The sequence below is a fragment of the Osmerus mordax genome, chromosome 10 (genome assembly GCF_038355195.1).
Source record: "Osmerus mordax isolate fOsmMor3 chromosome 10, fOsmMor3.pri, whole genome shotgun sequence".
NCBI classification, from domain to species: domain Eukaryota; kingdom Metazoa; phylum Chordata; class Actinopteri; order Osmeriformes; family Osmeridae; genus Osmerus; species Osmerus mordax.
Genome location: NC_090059.1, coordinates 4,420,541 through 4,442,497, shown reverse-complemented (window position 1 = coordinate 4,442,497; position 21,957 = coordinate 4,420,541). Strand labels below are relative to the sequence as shown.

Genomic DNA, 21,957 nt, shown 5'->3' with positions numbered 1-21,957 from the left:
CATTTGTTCAGAGCCCCACGAAAGCGAGACAAAGTCCAACTCTCGCCCCATAGAGACCAATGCAAATCTGGTGACAAAATCGTCAGAGAAAGCAAAAAGCACAAGATTTTGAAACTGCCGGTGGAGTCGTATTTCAGACCGCACAGAAATATAAAGGACATCTCTGGTTTCGGCAGAGTCTTGGGTCCTGGAAAATATCCGTATTTTTTGGATTGTACGTATAGTTTTGCGTCTAGGTTAACTTGTTTGAGGTGTGGATTCTAGCTACATTTCTGTTATTCTCTGCCCTCAGCGCGTTAGCAATCATAGCTGCACCATCACCGTGGCAACGACAGACACGCACCACTCAGTCTCACGCAGGTGATTGGTTAGTATTTCAACCTAATACAATTTACAAGTGACTGCAGGTGCTGCTTATATCTCTTTTACTACTATTGCTAATGGAACTGTTTCATTCTACTACGCCACTGAGTGCGTTTACTTGACCATGAGAAACCCGATTACTAGCAATTGTCGGTTTATGCCATACGATTACTCCGTTTACATGTGTAATTAGTTATGCGATTACTCAATAAGCGCGTCTACATGATTCTTTTTATTAATCGTTGTACGCTCCACGGACAAAACTTGCACCATCATCCTTCAGCAACAAAGTGTCGCTGTGTCTTCCTGTATCGGCCCTACTGCTGTATGTTTCATTCAATCAACACATTGAATCCTACTAAGAAAGCCGAGTAAACGCACTCAATGCACACATCTGCTACTGCTATTACTATCCCAACTATAATTTCAGCTGTTAAGACTATAATATTCTTTTTATGACTAGCTAGCCTAGGCCTACTTCTTCTTCTGTTTACCAGTTCAGCTTTCAGCTTCTCCTGCATTGTATTTCAGCTCTTAGCGTTGTTAGATGATGCAGTTCAGTTTCCACACTGCCTCTTTTGTGTGACTCACACATTTTTGACATTCATTTCAGCTTGCGGGTATTTTCTCATTTCTGTATTTTCTGCAATTTAAGAAAAATCATTTCATCTTTCAGCATCCCAACGCATTTTCAGCAGGAAATGCCTTTCTAGTTATTAGTGTGTTTGCTGCAAGCAAAAACACTATTGTTATTCTACATACTTATTTTTATTGGGTGTGCTTTGCCTTCGGCAAGGGCACAACCTTTGTTCTCTCACATATATATATTATTATTAAGGTGAGGTCAGGTGGCTGAGCGGTGAGGGAGTCGGGCTAGTAATCCGAAGGTTGCCAGTTCGAATCCCGGTCATGCCAACTGACGTTGTGTCCTTGGGCAAGGCACTTCACCCTACTTGCCTCGGGGGGGAATGTCCCTGTACTTGCTGTAAGTCGCTCTGGATAAGAGCGTCTGCTAAATGACTAAATGTAAATGTATTATTATTATTATTATTCTTTTTGCCCCCCTAAAACTCAGTCAATATTTGGCCTACATAGACAACGTAGGTGTCAAAAGTTTCGTCTTGGTAGCGATTGAGTTGCTTCTATTGGAATTTACGTTCCGTTGCATGGTTTGGGCTTAAGTTAAGTTTTTGTGGCGAAAAGTGAAGCTAACGGTGGCTAATTTGCTAGCCACAGTCACTGACGTTACTAACGTCACTACGTCACTAACGTCACGAAAACACGCGTGACTACCTTTGGCAGAACATTCGTTTCGCATCTGTTAACTTGGGGGATAGCTAGGCTAACTATAGCTTTACTGCAAGGCAGCTGCAGAAACGCCACAAGCAAAGAGGCCAGGGTGATAAATATTTACTCATTTTACTTTGTGATATGACACACAATTGTGATGTGTAATGTACAATATAAGCTGATATTATTAAGGAAGTACATCTACTTTCGGAAACAGTAGTCTACTATTTCACTGAAATATTAACATTATGACATTAGCCTGTGTTGCCCGGGCAACACATACTACAGTGGTCTATGATGTATCTGTTTTCAATCGTTAAAATAAACATTCCTCACATATACATTTTCGTTGTAGGATTTATTCTGACATTAGTAAACGATTTGTTGGTGAAATTACCATTACCTGTGGTTTCAAACCAGTGTAGCTCACTGCAACGCTGTAGCTTACGCGAGACACACTACAAAAACATCTAGCTACAGTACACAGCTGTTTAGGAAGTCAAACGGCGACAGAAAATTTTCGGCACTCCCCTTACTTAAATCAAAAGTCTATCTAACTACTAACCTGAACTTCATTGCCACAGCCTAAACGTTGTCAATCTGTTCTTGAAAATAATAAATTTCAGCCTAAACCATACAACGGAACGTTAAATCCAATTCAACCAACGCAATCGCTACCAAGACGAACACAGCAGTAGTCTACTACTGTACCGTAGTAGTACAATTTACCGGGGCAGCTTCTCCACACAGGGCTATATCGCATTTTGCGTTGTTACTGACAATGATCGCTACCAGTGAGCTTTTTATGAATGAGCAATTTTCCACTAAATAAATGTCAAGCTTATTTACGTTTTGGGGGGCATATTTTCAGTTAGCAGATGGTACTGTTTGAATCGCGATTCCATCTTCTACTGCCGGGTAACGTCGTAGAATAATCTTCAAAGGGGTTGTTTATTCATGAATGAATGCAATATGAGTAGGCTAAATGCCTGAAAATATCATGAGAAGGGAAAAACTTAAAATGACGTTTAAGTCATAGAGATTAGGTCAATTTTTACACCGGTCTGCCAATTGTATTCGTTTTGATTCAACGATGAGGCTGCCTCTTGCAGGGGAAATGAGAAGACATCTATTTCATTCTACACTTCACTCGTATTTTCAGTTGTAAATGAGCAGCAAAAAAATCTCTTGTAATGTAATCTTTATAAATAATAAGTATGCATTTTTAATATAAAATATACAGAAATATCAGTTGTAAAAATGTCATTCAAAAACGGACCCCTGTGCAACCGACGCAAGCAAGCACACCCTACAATTTCCCCAGAAATTGTACCCTCTCTAGTTTTATTTTATTTTCCTCCCACTTTTTTCCGTCGCCTACTCCTTTCACACCGTTTAAGCTAGAACCACCGTTCAAACTTCATTTGATAAAGTCTGAACTGCTCTAGTGTGCTATTACTTTTCTCATTGATAACTTTTAAAGTTTTTAAGGTATTAAAGTTTCAAGTGCTAAAAAAAATGAATGGGTTTCAATGGTTCAGAATGTTCAAGTCAAATTCAATTGTGACGTCATGCACTGACAGAACTGTTTCTCACCGTGTCAATTTTTGACACTGTTTAACACTTTCCTGCCTGAATATGCAGACTTTTTCAAATAATATACCTGAACTGTTTATACCATTTCGAAGACAAGATTTAGGGCTTTCTAATGATGTAAATATTTATATGATCATGTTAGGCAAATCATCCTTTATCAAGACGATTTCACTGAGCCATTCTGACAAACATCTTCTCCGTCTGCATTACTTTTTTAGAAAACCTAATTTTTAACCACTTTCACTACAAGATAGAGGATAAGTTAGAGCGTATGAAATGTGCGTACTTTTGTCATGAATTCAGAACAGCAGACAGATTTAAGATAGACTATTTTGTTTAAAAGTTATGACCACTGAAGTGATGAGTGGGATAACGCAATTCCAAGCTAGCGCGATGGCTCTCCATAACTAAAAACGGTTCTACTTTTTTCCACAATCAACCAAATTGGCCAAACAAGGTATGTACATTGAATTTAAAGTGTACATAACCTAGCTAGATTATTTTTCTTTAAGAAAGTTTCACAGAAATCTGCAAAAATCGAGGCTCAACACTGTCATATCCGACTGTCACGAACAGCCAAACCGGGGTCACGAAAGGTTTACTGCAGCTGGCGTTACTACGAACAAAAGCCTCGTAACTGAAAAGTTTTTACTTTTAGTTGACGATATTGAACACAGACGTTAAGAAACTTGTCTTTACTCTAAATATCTTCTCCGTTTTCAATTTGAAGCAGTACATCTAACACATTAGGAATTCTCCCACGACATCCACTCGTGGGAGAATTTCTCAGTCCACCATACATTAGACGAGCTAATTTTCGAGCACTTTCAATACAAGATACAGGCCATGTTAGAGTTGATATATATACATAAATTGTGAGGGCAATGTAGAACAGCAGACAGATTTGAAATATGATCTTTTGTTTTAAAGTTCTGGTCATTCTAGTGACGAGTGCTTACAACTCTAGCTACGACTGTCATCATACAGTACTGTACTAGCTGCCATAGAACGGCGAAACTAGCTACGTCTATCGTTCGTTACCTACAAACAAATGCTTCGTAACAGTATTTACTTTTTATCGGCGATATTGACAACAGAGGTTAAGGAACTTGTCTTTAATCAAAAGATCGTCTCCGTTTTCAATTTGAAGCAGTATCTACCTTACTGTAGGAAATCTCCCATTGCATCCTCTCTAGCTTCTTCGGCTAAAGATGGACGACAATGACGATGCATGCATTATTCACGCCTACGGTCTTAATACAGTCTGTAAAAATACCACTTTGACACACTTTCAAGAAATGATCTGCTGGCTAGATGTAGCATGATCTTATTTACCACCCACAATAGTTCTGCTTTTTTTTGCAGCAGCATTCTGAGTTAGAGTAGCTAGCCTTTCCAGTTGCACAACAAAGTCACATAATGTGACGAGATTGAATTTAAAAAACTCACCAGGGACAACGACAACATCGGCAACCCTGCACTATGGATTATTATTTTGATGTCATCTTTAAATTAAGTGTCTGAACAGGACTGGTTGTGCAGGCACACATGATTAGTTTCTCCTTCATCTTGAACCTAAAACCTAGATTCTAGGTTAGAAATGTTGACAATGACCAACAGTTGCTACGTTACAAGAAACAAGGAACCAATCCGATTGGCCAACGCTCTTCACTGTTCCACTGTTCAAACTTTTTTCTGTTTCTACATCTTTCAATTATTAATACTTTTCAGAATGGGTTTTATTCGCCAAGAAACATCACACAGACAAGGAATTTACTGTGGCAGGAAGGTGCACACATTAAACATATAAGAATCTTAAATAAGAAGTGTACAAGTCTAACTAATACTAAGATATTTTTTTTTTAAAGGTTTAGAATTAAATAAAATGGCTCTAACATAACGCTTTAACATTTAAGAAATTAAATAAGATACCATTTTCATCACTCTTTTTTCTCCTTTTTCAACCGTGAGAAAATATTGCAATGCATAACAATGACAGATATACTTTTAACACTGTCTCACCATTTTGGTTTCAAAGCAACGCTTCACCTTCATACTGCTGACATACTTTTGTCTGCTATGATATTGATAACTGTTATGCAATATACTCTTCATCACTATATTTGCTCATCTTTCTAACTTCAAACTTTTTCTGTTTCTCAATCTTTCATTCTTTAATACTTTTAACTAGTGGTGGGCCGTTATCGGCGTTAACGCAGCACGTTAACGTGAGACTCTTATTGGGCGATAAAAAAATATCGCCGTTAATCTATTCTCAAAGTTGGGTTGGGAGCTGGGTCTGTACTACGCAAGCTATAATGACTTTCACCTTGATATTTTAGCGCGGATGTATAACTAGCCGAATTGCACTGTAGAGGGCGAGAACGAGTCTTTGAACCTGTGTGTATGCCTTGTGTATGAAATGATCACATCAAACGTAACGTGCTAACATGGATCAGCTATGAAGCCGCCTGGTTTGCTTCAGGGAAAATGTATTTTTAAGAAGCTTCCCAATGGAAACCTCGACAAGACTAAGGTTGTTTGCACCTTGTGCTATGCGGAATTAGTTTACTGTAGGAGTTCTTCCAGTCTCAAATACCACCTAAACGCAAAGCATCCCTTAGCTAATGCGGAAGATGCCGAGCCAAGCACTGATGTAGCGCAGGGGAAGAGTCGTCGTCAAACTACTGTTTGAGTGCAACCGAGGCAAGCCCGTCAGCACAGCTCTATCAGCCAAACTAACTAATCTAATAAACAGTTAATAAACACAAGACATCTTATTGAACATAAATTATTTTCATCACCAATCATATAGAACAGCTTTCTCAAGCAGTTTGTGATGCATTTTGGAAACAGGAGATGAGCCCCTGGTCTAATGCGCCACCTGGCTTGAGAAACCCGTTCTCAAAGACTTACTTTTAGTCATTATTTGGGTAGCACACATATTCTGAATGCCTTCGGTGGAATTCAAATGAGCCATTTTAATCTAGATTAACGTCAAAATTACAGTGAGATTAATCTAGATTTAAAAAATTAATCTACTTTTAACGATTAAAAATGTATGAAAGTCAATAAGATACTCTTTTCATCAGTTTTTTCTCCATTTTAAACAGTAAGAAAATATCGCAATGCATAACAATGACAGATATACTTTTAACACTTTTTCTCATCATTTTCTTTTTAAAGCACATACCTCTTTTAAAATGTTTGTAAAACCTTCTTCACTATTCAAGCCATCAAAACAATCGTTTCAACTGCTTTCAGCAAACACACACATTTTCTTCAGGAAATGTACCTTTCTAGTTTATTTTTGCCCCCCTAAATCTTCGTCAATATTTGGCCTACATAGACAACCTAGGTGTCAAAAGTTTCGTCTTGGTAGCGATTGAGTTGCTTGTATTTTTATTTACGTTCCGTTGCATGGTTTAGGCTCAAGTTAAGTTTTTGTGGCGAAAAGTGAAGCTAACGGTGGCTAATTTGCTAGCCACAGTCACTGACGTTACTAACGTCACGAAAACACGCGTGACTACCTGTAGCAGAACATTCGTTTTGCATCTGTTAACTTGGGGGATAGCTAGGCTAACTATAGCTTTACTGCAAGGCAGCTGCAGAAACGCCACAAGCAAAGAGGCCAGGGTGATAACTATTTACTCATTTCACTTTGTGATGTGAAACACAATTGTGAAATGTTATGTACAATATTAGCTGATATTATTAAGGAAGTAGGCCCACATCTACTTTCGGAAACGGTAGTCTACTATTTCACTGAAGCATTAACATCATGACATTAGCCTCTGTTGCCCGGGCAACACATACTACAGTGGTCTATGATGCATCTGTTTTCAATCGTTAAAATAAACATTCCTCACAAATACATTTTCGTTGTAGGATTTATTATGACATTACGATTAATTAATTAAACAATTTGTTGGTGAAATTATCATTACCTGTGGTTTCAAACCAGTGTTGCTCACTGCAACGTTGTAACCTAGGCGAGGCACACTACAAAAACATCTACACAGCTGTTTAGGAAGTCAAACGGCGACAGAACATGTTCGGCACTCCCCTTACTTAAATCAAAAGTCTTTCAATAGGTGAAACTATCTGACTACTAACCTGATAAAATAATTAATATCAGCCTAAACCGTACAACGGAACGTTGTATCGAATTCAACCAACGCAATCGCTACCAAGACGAACACAGCAGTAGTCTAGTACTGTACTGTAGTAGTAGAATTTACGGGGCAGCTTCTCCACACAGGACTATATCGCATTTTGCGTTGTTACTGACAATGATCGCTACCAGTGAGCTTTTTATGAATGAGCGATTTTCCACTAAATAAATGTCAAGCTTATTTACGTTTTTGGGGGCATATTTTCAGTTAGCAGATGGTACTGTTTGAATCGCGATTCCATACTGCCAGTGACAACGTTGTTACAGTAGCTTGTTTCAAAGGGGGACCCCTTTGAAACGGACCCCTGTGCAACCGATGTAAGCAAGCACACCCTACAATTTCCCCAGAAATTGTATCCTCTCTAGTTTTTAGTATTATTTATTTTTGCCCCCCTAAGCCTCAGTCAATATTTGGACTACATAGACAACCTAGGTGTCAAAAGTTTCGTCTTGGTAGCGATTGAGTTGCTTGTATTTTTATTTACACTCCGTTGCACAGTTTAGGAGGTTACAACGTTTTTGTGGCAAAAAGTGTCTTCTGTCAACGAAGGGTACCAGTGCTAGCCTACGTCACTACGTCAGCACACGTTAGCAACGACGCATGGATACAGAGACGTTCTAGCACACAAATTGGAGCTTGGATTATGAGTGAAAAATGCCAACCCCATACCAACCATTGGGTTTTGTTGAGAAAGCAATTTCGAGTGGAACTGCCATCTCGGATTTTTTATTTAGGTCGTGAAAGTCTTTGTAATTTGAGCGAGCCTAGGCGGCAGCCATGCAAGCGTCATAGTAGTTTAGTATTTTCGTAATTTTATAGTTTGGTCAATTGTACACCAAAAAACAGGAGGAGGGCAATGTTATGACGATATGACTATTGTGAAGACAGCCAGATGGTGAGATTTTAATGTAGGTTGCTGTAAAAACATTGATTGGTTTGCTACGTGAGAGCCCAGTCAGCCTCCGTTGACGATTGCGTCAGCTGTTGTTGATCTCTGATAAGTATTTTCTTAATTTCGTACCAGGGTCAATTCTACATCAAAAATCAGAAGGAGGGTAGTGTTTTAAAGATATGGCGATTGCGAAGATAGCCAGCGGGTCAGCATATTTTTGTGATTTGGGTACAACTTGGAATTTGAGTGACACCGCGGCTTGTTTTGACGTTAGCCTCAGTCAGACTTGGCTCGCCCACTAGCAGTGTGTAGTACAGCTGTCATCAATGCCACAGCTAAACTTTATGTCAAAAAAACTTTCTAATTTCCGGCGCTTTCAAACAATCAGTGAAATGTGGAGCAACAGCAGCTAGCTTGCCTCTAGCAAACGTATTTTGAATTAGCCATTTCCCCCTACATTAATGTCAAACTTATTTACGTTTTGGGGAGCATATTTTCAGTTAGCAGACGGTACTGTTTGAATCGCGATTCCATACTGCCAGTGACAACGTTGTTACAGTAGCTTGTTTCAAAGGGGGTTCGCAGCTGTTTCAAAGGGGGTTCTTAATGAAATATGCAATATGGGTAGGCTAAATGCTTGAACATATCACGAGAAGGGAAAAACTTAGAGGAAGGACCCACCTGAAACCGACGCAAGCAAGAACACCCTACAATTTCCCCAGCAATTGTACCCTCTCTAGCAGTGGTAAAATTGGAGGTGGGTAAACTATTAATTGTATTATTTATTTATTATTACGTTTCATTAGGCCTATTTAGATAGAACCAGTAAGGTTGGCTTGTACCTGCATCATCGTATTTGAAAGCACGTTATTAGGCTAGCCGCTAGCGTTTGTCCCTGTCTTAATGCGATGTTGTGCGAACCAAAACAACGTTTACAAACGTGAATTGATCTTACTCTGTACTTGAGGCCTTTTGCAGGCATCTGTGGGAATGGGAGCACTCGATGGTCTCTTCAAAAATCGCCTGATATCCATGGCTAATATATCCATTACGAACAGGTAGGCTGATCCACAACGTGTATGTGTTTACATACTTCGTGGATCCTGATTGGTGCCGCAGCCGCAACGCATTGATGATTCAGACAGCGTATGTTCAACAATATGAAATATGAAGTTTTTGGTGTTTTAAAATTACACCAAATGTATTTAGGATTATTCCAATGGCAGAATACGAGGCGCAGGGAACTTAGATGTTCGTAAACGCACATAAAGGAAATTTAGAGGTGGATAAACGCAATTTCCGCAATTTAGAGGTGAATAAATGCTATTTCACAATTTCGGGAGGTGCGTTTACGTGCGTTTAGCCCCCACTACATCCCTGCTCTCTATTGAATGAATGCAATATGAGTAGGCTAAATGCCTGAAAATATCACGGGAAGGGAAAAACTTAAAAGTTTAGAGAGATTAGGTCAATTTTTACACCGGTCTGCCAAATGTATTCGTTTTGATTCAGCTATGAGGCTGCCTCTTGCATGGGAAATGAGAAGACATCTATTTCATTATGAGCAGCAAAAAAAAGATGCTTTTAAATCTATGTAATCTTTATAAATAATAAGTATGCATTTTTATATAAAATATACAGAAATATCAGTTGTAAAAATGTCATTAAACGGACCCCTGTGCAACCGACCCAAGCAAGCACACCCTACAATTTCCCCAGAAATTGTACCCTCTCTAGTTAGTTATGGGATTACTCAAACACGTCTACAGGATTCTTTTTATTAGTCGTTGTATGCTCCACGGACAAAACGTGCACCATCATCCTTCTGCAACAAAGTGTTGCCGTGTCTTCCTGTATCGGCCCTACTGCTGTATGTTTCATTCAATCAACACATTAAATCCTACTAAGAAAGCCGAGTAAACGCACTCAATGATAGGCTACATCTGCTACTGCTAGTACGATCCCAACTATAATTTCAGCTGTTAAAACTATAATATTCTTGTTACGACCAGCTAGCCTACTTCTTCTGTTTAACAGTTCATCTTTCAGCTTCTCCCGCATTGTAGGCTATTTAAGCTCTTAGCTTTGTTAGATGATGCAGTTCAGCTTCCACACTGCCTCTTGAAATTCAACTATTTCTTCGATTGCTTCACAACGTTCAAACGTATTCTCCCGCATTGTATTTAAGCAGTTAGCTTTGTTAGATGATGCAGTTCAGCCTCCACACTGCCTCTTTTGTGTGACTCACACATTTTTGAAATTCATTTCAGCTTTCAGCTTGCGGGTATTTTCTAATTTCTGTATTTTCAGCAATTAAAAATAAATAAATTCATCTTTCCTCATTCCAACGCATTTTCTGCAGGAAATGCACTTTCTAGTTAATTTAAGTCATTTTCTGCTTTAATTTCCCTGTTCTATGAGAGTAGCCATCTTTCATCTTGTGGCCATGGGTGCCAACCTGTCTTTGACACAGGCTAGCCACTGTAGTAATAAAAGGACATGGTCCTTTGAGAGCAGGGGATTAATACATAAGAATTATATAACTCCTTAAAAGACGTGTAGACAGACAAAAAAATCACCGACAAGTATGTTAAACTAGAAAGTGCATTTCCTGCAGAAAATGTGTTGGAATGCTGAAATATGAATTATTTGTTTTTAAATTGCTGAAAATGGGCTTCAGAATTAGAAAATATCCGCAAGCTGAAAGCTGAAATGAATTTCAAAAATGTGTGAGTCACACAAAAGAGGCAGTGTGGAAGCTAAACTGCATCATCTAACAAAGCTAAGTGCTTAAATGCAAAGCAGGAGAATACGTTTGAACGTTGTGAAGAAATCAAAGAAATAGTAGAATTTCAAGAGGCAGTGTGGAAGCTGAACTGCATCATCTAACAAAGCTAAGAGCTTAAATAGCCTACAATGCGGGAGAAGCTGAAAGCTGAACTGTTAAACTGTAGCAGTAGTAGTAGAAGTAGTATATTCGTCTTAGTAGCTGAAATTATAGTGCTCTTAGTCTTTTAATGAGACGAGTTGACTGAATAGCTCTGTCTTGTAACAGAAATGTAGCTAGAATCCACACCTCAAACAAGTTAACCTAGACGCAAAACTATACGTCCAATCCCAAAAAATACGGATATTTTCCGAGACCCAAGACTCTGCCGAAACCAGAGATGTCCTTTATATTTCTGTGCGGACAGAAATACGACTCTACCGGCAGTTTCAAAATCTTGTTCTTTTTGCTTTCTCTGACGATTTGGTCACCAGATTTGCATTGGTCTCTATGGGGCGAGAGTTGGACTTTGTCTCGCTTTCGTGGGCTTTCGTGCGTTTCAGTCTGCACTCTAGGGTTTCACGTACACACACATGTAAATCTCAGAAACGGCTTGAAAAAGTCATGAAACATAATCACCGATATTGAAAAAAAGTTGAATAGATATCAAAAAGCTGAATTATTAAAAAATAGTTTAGGGTTTTGTCAACATTTTAAAGTTTAAATGGTGGCTCTAGCTGAAAGATTGAGGAAGAAGAAGGATTTGGAAGTTGAAGAAGTTTAAAGAAGTTTGAGAGGATTTGAAAGAAAACTCGATTGGAAAACCATGTTAAAAATATGATGAATATTGATTTATATTAATTCAAGCATAAGAGGTACAAAGCTGAAAAGTCATAGCACCCATGGCCTGAAACTGCTGAATTTTTTGATAGCTGAACGGTTTTAATAGCTGAAGATTTGAAGGCGCTGAAAGGTGCCACGGAAGAAATAGAAGATAAATAATAATAATAAAAAAATAAGTTGAATAAAGATTCAAAGAATAATACTTGGAATGCTGAAGCAGCATTCCAACAATCAGTGATATTGAAAAAAGTTGAATAGATATCAAAAAGCAGATTTAAAAAAATAATTGTTTAGGGTTTTGTCAACATTTTAAAGTTTAAATGGTGGCTCTAGCAGAAAGATTGGGGAAGAAGAAGGATTTGGAAGTTGAAGAAGTTTTAAGAAGTTTGAGAGGATTTGAAAAAAAACTCCATTGGAAAACCATGTTAAAAATATTATGAATATTGATTTATATTAATTCAAACATAAGAGGCAGAAAGCTGAAAAGTCATAGCAGTCATGCAGCATTCCAACAATTAGGCTTTGAAATCGTAAGAAAATCAGCAGTCTTCTCTGTTCGAGACTGGGGGAGCATGTCGCCTGAAGGAGCTGAAGCTCGGCCCCCTCACTGGAAGGCGCCGCCTCTCTCAAGTAAGCTACCTACGACCCAGATAATGGACGCTACGTCAAGCCGAACAAAACAGTATAGAATTAGAATGTATTTGTTCAATGAGTGAAACATACAGGAGCCGAGTGCACCAGCTGGGCGTACGCCTGGGTGTAACGCTACGTCCGACGTAGAACTGAAAGTTACGACTAGTGCACCAGTTAGACTTAAGCCCATTTATGTGCTGCACCTGGGTGTACATTTTACGTCTAGTGGGGAGCAGCCGTAATTTGGAAAATCTGACTAATATCCATGGTAATTATAATGTACAACAGTTTGATCGCACATGCAGCGCGTCTTGTTTATAGGCAACATATGGAAAGGGCATTAAGGCGAGAAAAAGTTGTCCGTGAGCGCACAAATCCACTGTTAATTTTATTGGTGATCTATTTCCAAGCTGATTGTTTCTGTTTGTTTGTTTGTGTTGATACTATTAAATTTCCCCGTGAGCACGCTTGTATTCTGAGTAAACAACTCTAGAGGTTTTCTAATTTCTCTATCAGTAAAATGTATTTTCCTTTTCTTTTTTTTCTTTTTTAAATCATGGCTTGTTTTGAAGGGAGATAAGCTAGCTAAGTGGCTCTTAAATGTGTTGCTTGGCAACGATCGATGCTTTCGCATTTTCACAAGGACGCGCATCTTAAAACCAGGCGTAGCTACGACCGTGGCCTGTCAAGCTTGGTGCACTCGGTGTAAATTCAAATCACAAAGTCGGACGTAGCTAAGACCGACGTAGGAGTTAAGACCAACTTTTTTACGCCCAGCTGGTGCACTCGGCTCCAGATGCATATAAATGAAACATTCCCCTGAGCTGTAACACAGGAGTAAACATTTACAGCAGTGACAGCAGACAGTGCGCTCTCCAACTACTTCTAGCACATTAGCTACCATTTCACCAAAATACCATCATTCTACACCGAGTAGCCTAATATCAAGTTAGCGGTTTGCACTAATTATAGCAGAGATACCTCTGGAAAAGTTATCTAGTATAATTATAACAAGCACACGCGATGCTCGGTACGGCTCCGCGCTGCAAGAGAAGCCGTGTGTTGGTGAACCTCGTCTGTCTCTGGTCCATCGTAAAACTGTCCGCCGTGAAATGGTCAGTGGCGCAGAGGCGGCTGTTGGAGTTTATCCGAAGCTTTCCATGAGCGTGGCTCTTCACAAAATCTATCCACCTATTTTTCCTTTCATTATTAATAGGGAACTTAAATTGCGTTGCAGCGCAGCTGGAGTTCTTGCATCCAGGGAAGATTCAGTTGCGGGTGGTGGGAGACATCCTGAAGCTAGCTAGCTAGCTGATGGAAGCTACAATAACAGTACAGCATGAGGAGCCATTCAGTGATCTGATGTAGATGGGGCGAAATGACGTAGATAGGGCATTTTTTGGCTCCGCCCATTGAGTTGAAAACGGAACAGAAACTGTTCTTCGGTCTAACTCCACATTTCAGTGCAACAAAGTTTTAGCGCTTTGCACATGCTTTCAGGAACTCATTTCACATGTATATAATGTACTTAGAAGCAAAACATGGAATTTACTTTACAGGATCTTTAAGGAATTATACCACCGTGGAAACTACAGAGCTGAAACAACTGTGATCTATCAAAGCGGGGTCACTACTTAGATAGCCTTTAAAGAAATTAGAATCCCTACACAGAAACAGAGACACAGAGAGAGAAAGAGAGAGAGATAGAACCACGTTACACTAATCCCAAAGTTCTTGTTAGAAGTAAATGCGAACCAAAAAACAAAACATTCTACTTCGGGAATATCCTTCAGCAAAGGATATTGGATTGGCCATTTGATAAAATTCCATCATACCTTTCACTTAACTTGTTGAAAATTTGAAAGATTGACCGGCCAATGAATGTCAATGAATCAATGTGAAATCAGGAAGTGTAAACCTGACTGACTGACACATAATTAAACCAAGTGTTTGCCTTTAACAGACATTATTCAAGTTGACTATTGGGAAAGGTCCAGTACTTTCTCTATAACCTAAGATAAAACTATCGTCCTTAATCATACCTGTGAAATGTTAAGGTTTAAACTGTGTGATGTGTTGCAACTTAGGAAATAGAGAGGTAATTGTGAGAAGCTGCCGTTGGAACTGAGACTGGTTGGTTTCTTACTGATTAAAAAAAACAAACACCAAACACTCAATCATTATAAAAAAAATAAAAAAAGACTAAAATTAAGATCTCTGAGTGGGATAAAGAACTACCGTGTCTGATATTATGGAAAAAAACTTCACAATGCAACATAATTGGGTGTGCTTTGCCTTCGGCAAGGGCACAACCTTTGTTCTCTCACATATATATTTATTTATTTTTATTATTTATTTTCGCCCCCCCTAAGGATCAGTCAATATTTGGACTACATACACAACGGCGGTGTCAAAAGGTTTGTCTTGTTAGCGATTGCGTTGGTTGTATTTTTATTTACGTTCCGTTGCATGGTTTAAGTAGAAATTGCGTTTTTGTGGTGAAAAGTGAAGCTAACGGTGGCTAATTTGCTAGCCACAGTCACTGACGTTACTAACGTCACGAAAACACGCGTGACTACCTTTGGCAGAACATTCGTTTCGCATCTGTTAACTTGAGGGATAGCTAGGCTAACTATAGCTTTACTGCAAGGCAGCTGCAGAAACGCCACAAGCAAAGAGGCCAGGGTGATAACTATTTGCTCATTTTACTTTGTGATGTGAAACACAATTATGAAATGTAATGTACAATATTAGCTGATACTATTAAGGAAGTAGGCCTACATCTACTTTCGGAAACGGTAGTCTACTATTTAACTGAAGCATTAGCATGACATTAGCCTCTGTTGCCCGGGCAACACATACCACAGTGGTCTATGATGCATCTGTTTTCAATCGTTAAAATAAACATTCCTCACAAATACATTTTCTTTGTAGGATTTACTATGACATGACATTACAAGTAAACGATTTGTTGGTGAAATTATCATTACCTGTGGTTTCAAACCAGTGCTGCTCATTGCAACACTGTAGCCTACGCGAGACACACTACAAAAACATCTACACAGCTGTTTAGGAAGTCAAACGGCGACAGAACATGTTCGGCACTCCCCTTACTTCAATCAAAAGTCTTTCAATAGGTGAAACTATCTGACTACTAACCTGAACTTCATTGCCACAGCCTAAACTTTGTCAATCTGTTCATGAAAATAATTAATTTCAGCCTAAACCGTACAACGGAACGTTTAATCGAATTCAACCAACGCAATCGCTACCAAGACGAACACAGCAGTAGTCTTGTACTGTACTGTAGTAGTAGAATTTACCGGGGCAGCTTCTCCACACAGGGCTATATCGCATTTTGCGTTGTTACTGACAATAATCGCTACCAGTGAGCGTTTTATGAATGAGCGATTTTCCACTAAATAAATGTCAAGCTTATTTATGTTTTTGGGGGCATATTTTCAGTTAGCAGATGGTACTGTTTGAATCGCGATTCTATCTTCTGCCGGTAACGTCGTAGAATAATCTTCAAAGGGGGTTCTTTATTAATTAATGAATGCAATATGAGTAGGCTAAATGCCTGAAAATATCACGAGAAGGGAAAACTTAAAAGGACGTTTAAGTCATAGAGATTAGGTCAATTTTTACACCGGTCTGCCAAATTTATTCTTTGATTCAGCTATGAGGCTGCCTCTTGCAGGGGAAATGAGAAGACGTCATATTTCATTCTACACTTAACTCGTATTTTGAGTTGTAAATGAGCAGCAAAAAAAGATGCTTTTAAATCTATGTAATCTTTATAAATAATAAGTAGGCCCTATGCATTTTTATATAAAATATACAGAAATATTAGTTGTAAAAATGTCATTAAAAAACGGACCCCTGTGCAACCGACGCAAGCAAGCACACCCTACAATTTCCCCAGAAATTGTATCCTCTCTAGTTTTTAGTGTTATTTATTTTTGCCCCCCTAACGTGTGGGGGGGGGGGCTGCAACATAAACGTTTCTGCACTACCATGCAACATTAGAACTGCAATTATACTGATGAAGATACAGCACTCTTAAAACATTGGCTCAATTGAATCAGAAAAAATGTCCACTACTTGGCTAATTCACTGGCTAGTTCACCCCTACAACACTAGCCTAGTCTACTGTATGAATGAATGAATGAATGAAGGATCAAACAAAACGATATTAAACTTGAAGGAGGAAATGTGGGAATTAGGTTAAACTGAAACAAGGAATGTGCTATATAATTGTATGAAATGTATGATGAAAATTGGCTAGCAATTTCGCCAAGCAAATACCAAGAAATAGGTTGCAGCAGTTAGTCTTCCGACTACACTTGCAAAATCCGTGATGGGACTGAGCTTGAATAGCTTCGTCGACTTTTTATAGTACAAAATCGCTGTCAATCAAAAGGAGATGCAGTCTTTCAACAGACCCTCCAATCATCACGAAAGAGCCCGGCGTCCAGGCCAGTCCACTCTTCCATTCACCCCCAGAGACGCAGAGCGTCCGTGGGCGGGACTTAATCGCAGCATTTATCCAATGACCGTATAGTTTCGAAGCACTGAAAAAAACTGTTCAAAGCAGCCCCATTGAAGTCCATGGAAGCCAGGCTTCAACAGGGAAATGCACTGTGACGCTACGGGAAAGTATGAGAAGGAAATCGAGACAGTCGACCTGCTATATGTGGCTGATTCTGAACAAACTCGTCTTCGAGATGAACGTGCTCTAACGCATTGAAAATGTTAACATAATAGTAAATATTTGACCATTACTTTTTTTGGACATTTTAGGGGAAGCCGAGCTTCCCTTGCAGTCTTAAAGAAATCGCCACTGATCAATATAGTTATTGCCCATAACAATGAAATTAGTATTCACAGGCAGCCATTACTGACACGTTAGTATACTATATGTGATTATTTTTGCGTTATTATTAACTCTTATGTGAATTTTGCAGTGAATTTCTACTGAGAGACAATCTGAATAAATACTAAGTGAAGAGATGGAGAGTTTAGGTGAAAGTAGTTAGTAAAGAAAAATGCACAGGCCTCCTTCTGGAAATTAGTCCAAATAATCACCAGGGGCCTCATGTATAAACGTTGCGTACGCACAAAAAGCTTGCATACGCTGGTTTTCACACACACTTTGTGATATATAAAGATTTACTTGGAAAAGATTTAAAATAAAGTTTCCGCTACAGTTTCTGTCGTACGTAGGCATAACGTTAGTTATTCAAAAAACATATTTGGGCTACCTACGGTAATAAAAGTTTGATCATTAATGTGGATGATCACATCAAACTGCCAAAACCCAAAACGGGAAATGCTATATAGCCTTCTGTTTAATCCGCCACCACTTAATAACTTCTGTTAAACTTTAGGGTGTCAAACGAACAACAAAATCACTCTGGAAATGCATGTCACGCTAATCCTATTGCTGCCATGCTGTTACAATGCGCCACCACTCGTTTCTTCATTTAAAGTTTTACATCGGACCATTTCTTCTTAATTTCTGAATAAATTTATGGCCCTATAATAATAATAACTAGAGAGGGTACAATTTCTGGGGAAATTGTAGGGTGTGCTTGCTTACGTCGGTTGCACAGGGGTCCGCTTTTTAATGACATTTTCACAACTGATATTTCTGTATATTTTATATAAAAATGCATACTTATTATTTATAAAGATTACCTAGATTTAAAAGCTTTTTTTTTTTTGCTGCTCATTTACAACTCAAAATACGAGTGAAGTGTAGAATGAAATAGATGTCTTCTCATTTCCCCTGCAAGAGGCAGCCTCATCGTTGAATCAAAACGAATACATTTGGCAGACCGGTGTAAAAATTGACCTAATCTCTATAATTTAAACGTCCTTTTAAGTTTTTCCCTTCTCTTGATATTTTCAGGCATTTAGCCTACTCATTGCATTCATTCATTAATAAAGAACCCCCTTTGAAGATTATTCTACGACGTTACCCGGCAGTAGAAGATGGAATCGCGATTCAAACAGTACCATATGCTAACTGAAAATATGCCCCCCAAAACGTAAATAAGCTTGACATTTGGAAAATCGCTCATTCATAAAACTCTCTGGTAGTGATCATTGTCAGTAACAACGAAAAATGCGATATAGCCCTGGGTGGAGAAGCTGCCCCGGTAAATTGTACTACGTATTGTAAATCTACTACGGTACAGTACTAGACTACTGCTGTGTTCGTCTTGGTAGCGATTGCGTTGGTTGAATTGGATGTAACGTTCCGTTGTACGGTTTAGGCTGAAATTAATTATTTTCATGTACAGATTGACAAAGTTTAGGCTGTGGCAATGAAGTTCAGGTTAGTAGTTAGATAGACTTTTGATTTAAGTAAGGGGAGTACCGAACATGTTCTGTCGCCGTTTGACTTCCTAAACAGCTGTGTAGATGTTTTACCACAGGTAATGATAATTTCACCCACAAATCGTTTACTTGTAATCTAATGTCATAAATCCTACAACGAAAATGTATTTGTGAGGAATGTTTATTTTAACGATTGAAAACAGATGCATCATAGACCACTGTAGTATGTGTTGCCCGGGCAACAGAGGCTAATGTCATGATGCTAATACTTCAGTGAAATAGTAGACTACTGTTTCCGAAAGTAGATGTACTTCCTTAAAAATATCAGCTTATATTGTATATTACACATCACAATTGTGTGTCATATCACAAAGTAAAATGAGTAAATAGTTATCACCCTGGCCTCTTTGCTTGTGGCGTTTCTGGAGCTGCCTTGCAGTAAAGCAGTTAGCTTAGCTATCTCCCAGAAGTTAACAAGCTGCTAAACTAATGTTCTGCTAGAGGTAGTCACGCATGTTTTCATGACGTTAGTGACGTCATTGACTGTGGCTAGCAAGTTAGCCACCGTTAGCTTCACTTTTCTCCACAAAAACTTAATTGCTACTTAAACCGTGCAACGGAACGTAAATCCCAATAGCTGCAACTCAATCGCTACCAAGACGAAACTTTTGACACATAGGTTGTCTATGTAGGCCAAATATTGACTGAGGCTTAGGGGGGCAAAAAGAAGAAAAATAATAATAATATATATGTGAGAGAACAAAGGTTGTGCCCTTGCCGAAGGCAAAACACACCCAATAATGATTTTTTTGTAATGCACTTTACATTTAGCTAAATCTCAAAGTGCTACAGGTTAAAAACAAGAAAGGGCGCAAATAGTGACAGTTTTCCACTCCGCCGACTTTCTTTTGTCGCTAATACCTGATGACAGGCCGCCAAACAGGACACATTTTCTAGCCTCCACCTCTGTTGTCAGAACTCGATCTCACAGTCACTGTATTTCTTCAATTAAACGCCACAGCGTTTAACGTTCATTTTTGGTGCGCCATTTATTTCGAGGGCGGCATTTATTCGAAGAAATACGGTAATTCAGACAATGAAATGACCTCAGGAGCGCATTTATAGTTCATCTGCATATTCATTTATGGGAGGAGGCAAGGCGGGGTCAGTGGCTCGTTCACGTGCGGTCAATCTCACGTTGATTGTGATTTATAAAGGAAAGGTGCGCAGGACCTGGCGTACGACCGGTTTAATACATGTGAATATTTCCGTGCGAAGGTACTTTTCGAGTTTTGGCCGTATGCCATCTTCTGGTATGAAAGCTGTGCAATCCTTTATACATGAGGCCCCAGGTATTCTCACACTATCAGAACTAGATGAAGCTGTATTTTATCCACTGCAGTCTGACTTTAAATTACACCATCTTAATGTGGAATTATCCAGAAGGCGTTGGCAAGAAGACAGGCCACTTGCTCCTGAGACAGCTTGATGGAGTGGTTCATCTCTGCCTTAAGGAGAGGTATCGGCTGGGAGAGGAGAAGACGGGAGGGGAGGGGAAAACAAGGAGTGATTGAGGAAGGTCAAAATAATTAGCTTTTTCAATTAGCAAGAAAGAATAACAACAAAGCTAAAAGAGGAATTAACTGGACTCTTTAAGACCACTCTAGGCTACTTAAATTGTGCATCATAATTAACATAGAGGGTCATCTCGGATTGGGGAGAGGATTTGTTTTATTGATGTAAATTACTAATTACTTGACCGAGTTAATAATACATTTTGTGTTATTAGCCTTCACATTTTGAAAGAGCAGAGCTCCTATAGAAACACTATCCAACCTCCACATATGAGAGGAAGTCAAAGTAAAATCCCATAAGATTGATTGCAAATTAAGTTCAATGTTTAAAGCCGAAAGCCTGTGAGAAACATTACTCTAAAGCCCTGCAGTTCTACTTTGCTGACCAAATTAGTTAAACTAACTGGTTCCCCAAACTAGACAAGGGCAAAATGGGGAGCATTTTGGGAGCCCCGTTCTGCTTTGTTCCATCATTAATCTCCCTAGCTGTACACAGACAAGCAACAAAATCAAATAGGTTCTGAGGACCAGAGGTGGCATTTCAATTGATCTGAGATGGCTGCTCAATTTTCTGTCTCATTATCACCAAGTTAGCTTAAATCTTGAGGTAAACCTTTAGGCGTTCGGGGTAACATACCCCAAATTGTCTATTTTCAAAAGTGTCACACAAAACCTAATCTCATAAAACAGAGGCACAACATGAAGTCAAAGGTAGGGTACAGACTGAAAGCCACATCTCATTATTGGTGCAAAACAGAACCACAAAAAAACGAATTGTTCAACACACAAACCACGGTTCGGTTTCTACATGTAAGCCATGGTTTTTCGGATCTACGAGAAAACACAACCTAACACCCTTTGTCCTTCCCCTGTCCCATACCCTTTCCCAGAGAGTACTAAGAGAGCTAAGTATTTAGAAAGATTATTTGCTATATAATTATTTTTTGTGACCGTTTGAATGCGGATCTCACAGCGTAACATCGCATATATGCGATTTCGAACATTCCAATTGAATATTTTCCGATGGACAAAAACTATGCCACAAACACTTTAGTATGGCTTCAAAATGTACTAATGAGAAGGCTAACAAGTAACACTAGCATGGTAGTAGCATTGCTACGAGTATTATGCTAGCTAACTTAGCCCGGAAGCTAACTAAAGCTATTTTGTTTTTATGTTTGCTTTAAATAGCCTGAGTAACATTTGCTTTAGAAATAATGTCGATTTCATGTTATCAAATCTCTGGATGTACCGATTCAATCACAAGTTCATATGAAGACTCTTGACTATGTTTAGTACACAAATCCGTGAAATAGTTTTAAGGAAAAACTTTTTTTTGTTGTTGAAAAAGTAGATTTATTTGAAATATGCTTGCTTGGCTAATTGCTATGGCCTCCTCCAATGAATGTCTCCCTTGCTCCACAGTTACACTGATACACCCTGGCCTCTGACACACACGCAAGCTTGGGCCTACGCACA

General features: G+C 38.9%; 1 protein-coding gene across 1 annotated transcript in view; it reads right to left on the bottom strand.

Moving 5' to 3' along the window:
• The window catches only part of LOC136950677 (poly(ADP-ribose) glycohydrolase-like), a 79,001-nt gene extending 58,225 nt beyond the window's left edge, over positions 1-20,776 (bottom strand). Inside the window, 4 exon segments of the mRNA XM_067245119.1 lie at positions 13,751-13,779; positions 18,756-18,761; positions 20,344-20,430; positions 20,741-20,776. Of these exon segments, the coding sequence (XP_067101220.1) occupies positions 13,751-13,779; positions 18,756-18,761; positions 20,344-20,430; positions 20,741-20,776 (158 nt within the window).
• Positions 20,777-21,957: the final 1,181 nt, after the last annotated feature.